This window comes from Tasmannia lanceolata, unplaced genomic scaffold (genome assembly GCF_043159265.1).
Source record: "Tasmannia lanceolata isolate RefF3 unplaced genomic scaffold, GAP_Taslan_0.1 ptg000005l, whole genome shotgun sequence".
Classification (NCBI taxonomy): domain Eukaryota; kingdom Viridiplantae; phylum Streptophyta; class Magnoliopsida; order Canellales; family Winteraceae; genus Tasmannia; species Tasmannia lanceolata.
The window spans coordinates 2,957,333-2,962,133 of NW_027518682.1; the positions used below are offsets into that span (position 1 = coordinate 2,957,333).

Consider the following 4,801-nt stretch of genomic DNA (forward strand, 5'->3'; position numbering starts at 1 on the left):
TCCCTGTTAGAAAAAGAAATATCGAAAATTCGAGTGGCTAAAGCTGAAGCGCTACTTTCGAAGTATCAGAAAAAAAGCAACCACTGAAGTGCGAGTCAGAGTCGAAAAGAGACATCTAGTTTTCAATCTTCACCAGGGCATCCCATAAATGATTCGCATGGTTCATCAGACCGTCCGGGTCTGAAGACCCTTAGCAAAAATCAACTGATTAGCATTTATTTGCTGAACCTCTGAAGACCTTTAGCAAAAATCAACTGATTAGCATTTATTTGCTGAACCTCTGAAGACCTTTAGCAAAAATCAACTGATTAGCATTTATTTGCTGAACCTCTGAAGACCTTTAGCAAAAATCAATGGGTTAGCATTTATTTGCAGAATCCGCAAAGAGTCTTGGCTTCATAGAACAATCAAGGTGTTCTATGATTGAATTTGGCCGGGAAATTATGGATGCGATCGGATCAACGGATCAGATTACGTAGCTGAGGCGAAGGTAGCACGTACCATAAACCGTCTAGACTATTAAATTACTTTCGGGATTGATGTAGCATTTACAAATATTCTGCCGACGTAGTGTTTGCTTTGCAAGGAAAGAAGTTAACATGGGGAAAAAAGAAGCAACACACTTACATTCACATATTTCATATTTACATACACGAGGCAAGTAGATTACGCTCTGTATACTAGAAAAAAACTCATCCCCATACCAGCGCAGTAGAAACTGAGGACACAATGCCAAGACCCTTTCTCTACGAAATCGCTACCTCTATGGTCTTGGGCTTAGAACTGTCCTGTTGAGGCTTCTTCTTGCCAACGGTGACCGTCAAAACTCCGTCCTTGTAAATGGCCTTCACATCATCTGGATTGGCATCCTTTGGGAGCGTGAATTTTCTCCAATAACGAACCCTTCTCCGCTCCACTCGTATTGGCTTCACTTCTTTTTTCTCACCTTGTTCGCTCTTCTTCTTCTTCCCAGCTATGAATAGAACCCGATTATCTATCTTTACCTGTTTTCACAAACCCATTGAAACATAGGCATCAGGTAACTGAATACAAGAATTGAGCTGCTTTTAATTTAGGGAAATGATATCAGCACAACCATATTTTGATATTCTGCACAGACCATCTTTGTCTTTTAGTATATAAAGATCGAGCAATCAAAAAGGTTATTATTACATTGCCCAAAAAAGCTCTCGGGGCCTATTAAAGTAGAAAAGACAGCTGGGTTTGTACACATGGAATGTCTTGGCTTCATGCCGAATAGACATTCCATGTGTAAGATTACAAAAAATCAACGGTTCAGCTTGCCTCTATGGATCCTACTTGATGGATCAACGGCCTAGGATCATCCGATCAAGGTGTCGTAGATATGCGACATGTTAATAACAATGCTCGTCTGTCTAAGTTAAATCTTAAATGATCATCATCATCACACACACACACACATATATATATATATATATATATATATATATATATATATATATATATATATATATATATATATATATATAGAGAGAGAGAGAGAGAGAGAGAGAGAGAGAGAGAGAGGATTTACCCTTATATTCTCAAGATCTACCCCAGGCATGTCTACAACGAAGGTATAACAATCGGGGTGCTCATATATGTCTGCTGGGGTCTGGAAATAGCTCTTGGCCCTCTTCACGTAGTTACGAGCCCTAGGCTGAAGCATATTCTCCATCTCATCCGGAAAGTCTAGGACCCTCTCCACTTCTCTTATCCACGACTCCAATTCTTCTTCTTCGTACAGTACAATATCCATGTCCATTTATCAGAGCAGAAAGATGCCAACTTTCAAGCAAAAGTTATGATGATCTCTTGATCACGTTTTACCGGTTCGCACTTTAATGTATTGAACAGGAGTGACGGATATTTATAAGAGGGACTAGTTAGTGGAGAAGGGTTTAGAAGAGAGTCGAATGTCTAGAAGTCTAGAACGATATCGCGTTTGTATTATAGGTTTTTCCTTGGAGAAAGACACGTAAGTCATATGTTCTTTTGAGGAAGACACGTTAGTTATAGGTTCTTTTCAGAAAGACACGTTAGTTCATGCATCCCGCTTGTATAGCTAAAGCCCACCTGGATTTTCGGGTATTTATAAGGAAGATGAGTTCGGTTAAAAATCATTTTACCTTATTAGGAGTCGACAAGTGTTTAGAAATTAGTTTTATAAGTGTTGAAATTTTTTGCATTTGAACATCTTTAAACCTTTTTTTTTGAGAAATGATATTTACGCCCCTTTCATCACCAGGGACACCCATTTGCCAGTGTACTTTGCAATCAAAGCCACTGGATTTTTTTGACATAAAGTACATCATCTCCCCTTTTGCCATTGATACACTGACGTTGGGTGTCCCTAGTGATCAAAAGGGGCGTAAATATCACTTTCCTTCTTTTTTTACTGGAGATCGAAAAAGTTTGTATCTTATTTGGAAACTCAAGGCCCAATCCAAAATATGTTCAACATGATCTGGATCATTAATCCGAGGGTTCCTTTCTTGTAGTCTGTAGATGGTATAACGTTAAAACCACTCCCTCTAGTAGGCTTTTTTAAAACCAAGACAACCAAAAAGCCCAGCCATAAAAAGGTCTTCCCGTCCATTTGACCTAGCTCATTGACTGCCTTAAACTATAACCCAATATAGAAGCCACCAGAAAACACCACACTGTTCAGTGAGTTCAATCCAAGTCTGAAAAACAAACAAGGAAGAGGGACCCAAATGTTCCTCCAACCAAAAAATTCAAATAAAAGGAACCCTACAACTATCACAAAATCAGCTCAAAAGTCATAACAGATAAGAGTTCTATCAAAGAATTCTAGTTCATCCCCTGAAACTGAGTTACTCTGATCTGGAATTTAGTATTTCTTTGGAGTCCACATTTCACGTCCCTCTCTTTTTTCATGAAAGTTTGGTTGATCTAGAGCTTTTCAATTTCTGCCTCCTTGAGGATTCTTTACTGTAGTTTCTTTGTGCTCTATTTTTCTTGCCTCATTGACCGAGGCATGGTGCTTCATTCTAATAAAGATTCACCATTTTTAAAAAAAGGAAAAAAAAAACAAAATTTTGAGCTAAAAATCAATCCTCATATCCACGAGAAGGCGTGAGCAATTTCACAATAGTAATTTTGAAGCACTCTTTGTTAGGAGAGAAGTGACACCACTTCTCAATTAAAGAATAAGACAAATTCAGCAGTGAGGTAACTAATCTCTCTTGGAAAAGATGGGCTGCGAAATAGTTTCGTGCAAAATACTCCCGTAATTTTGCAAAGTTATTTGCAGCATCTTTTTTTTCCTAAAAAAAGAGTTACCTAGTAGATGAATGTCTTAATTATTCAATCCATATGAGGTGGCAATTATCGTATGATCCCACATTAGATAGGGGGAAAAGTTTTCTGGGCTGTATATGTGGATTCTCCCTCTCCCTATGAGGTGGCAATTATATGTAGATCTTTTTGATAGGCCTTTTTACTACAGATAAATTGCCGTATAACAATAGCACGTCTCTCTCATAACAGAAGTACCATAAGGAGAGCTACTACAGGACCTATAACCATGGTTTTAAATTTCGGATTTTGGTGGGGTCCAAAACCGAAATTTGCCGAAATTTAGAATCTCGCAAAAATTTCGATAATTTCGGTTTGAAATTTCAAGAAAATGTCATTTTTAAAATAAAAAAAAAAATGTTACAAAATTTCGGAATTTCAGTCCGAGACTTTGAGATGAAATACCAAATTTCGGGCCAAAATTTCGGATTTCGGTGGGGTCCAAAATCGGTATCCAAAATCGGTACCGAAACCGACATTTAAAGCCTTGCCTATAACTGCTACTATCCGTCCTAAACACTTTACTAGTCACAGCTATTATTAGTAACCGGGAGTGAAGGGGGCTCGCCGAGCATTTGTATGGTCTGGAGAGGCTCACTGGTATTATAATTTAGGTGCTTTACTTTATCTGTCTTTGGCTTTGGTTTCATCGCTTATGGTTTCGTCTGGTTCAATAATACCGCTTATATATCCTAGTGAGTTTGACGGGCCTGCTGGGCCGCTTATATATCTTAGTTTCCGTTTGTTCTTGGTTTTGGTAAGGTCTTCCTCTTCAAAGGAATTGCTGGCCCCTCGGTGGCATTTCTTTCTCGAAGATTCCTCATCAGCTCCCGGAATTGCGGCTCATATGAGAACTTGTATAGAGAAGGATTTCCCATGGCGCAGCAGTTCTTCCGCACCAACTTAAGAGGTTCGGTTGAATCGGTTCAATTCTCGGTTGGCAGCTCAATTACCATATCAATTTTCATAAATGAGTAAGAGACAAATTCAACTACGAGGAGGCTTTTCTTTCTTAGGTCCGTTTCTTTCAATGAAAAAAAGGACGTTAAATTTGTTTTATGTTCATTTTTACACCATAAAACAAACTTTACGTCCATTTCTTACGAACAAGAAACGGAGCCTAAACAGAAAATGAAGGAATCAATCAAGAACGGAACCCGAAAATGGGGTTTTTGCCAACTACAGTTTGTTAAACTGGATACCGTTTCTTCCATCGTCAGTCATTTTTCATCGAAAAAACTGCAACATCCGATCCAATTTATCATAATCGATTAGTTGACATGTTGGTTAACCGCATTCTAAAACACAAAAAAAAATAGTTGGCTTTATGATTATGACCCATAAACCGAGTCATTCAATATGTTGTATCATTGCAATACAGGTACAACTCAGATACGAACTCACTGAACCAGCAACAGAAGCTGCCTACTTTTGAAAAGACAGACAGTCATATGTTAGC

At 38.4% G+C, this 4,801-nt stretch overlaps 1 protein-coding gene across 1 annotated transcript; it reads right to left on the reverse strand.

The window, feature by feature from the left end:
- Nucleotides 1-480: 480 nt before the first annotated feature.
- On the reverse strand, nucleotides 481-1,924 carry LOC143876482 (17.1 kDa class II heat shock protein-like). Its single transcript, XM_077378191.1, has 2 exons — nucleotides 1,556-1,924; nucleotides 481-1,004 (listed from the first exon to the last, which is right to left on the reverse strand). Exons 1-2 carry the CDS (start codon nucleotides 1,784-1,786, stop codon nucleotides 747-749), a joined length of 489 nt encoding a protein of 162 aa, XP_077234306.1. The 5' UTR covers nucleotides 1,787-1,924; the 3' UTR covers nucleotides 481-746.
- Between the last annotated feature and the right edge of the window lie 2,877 nt (nucleotides 1,925-4,801).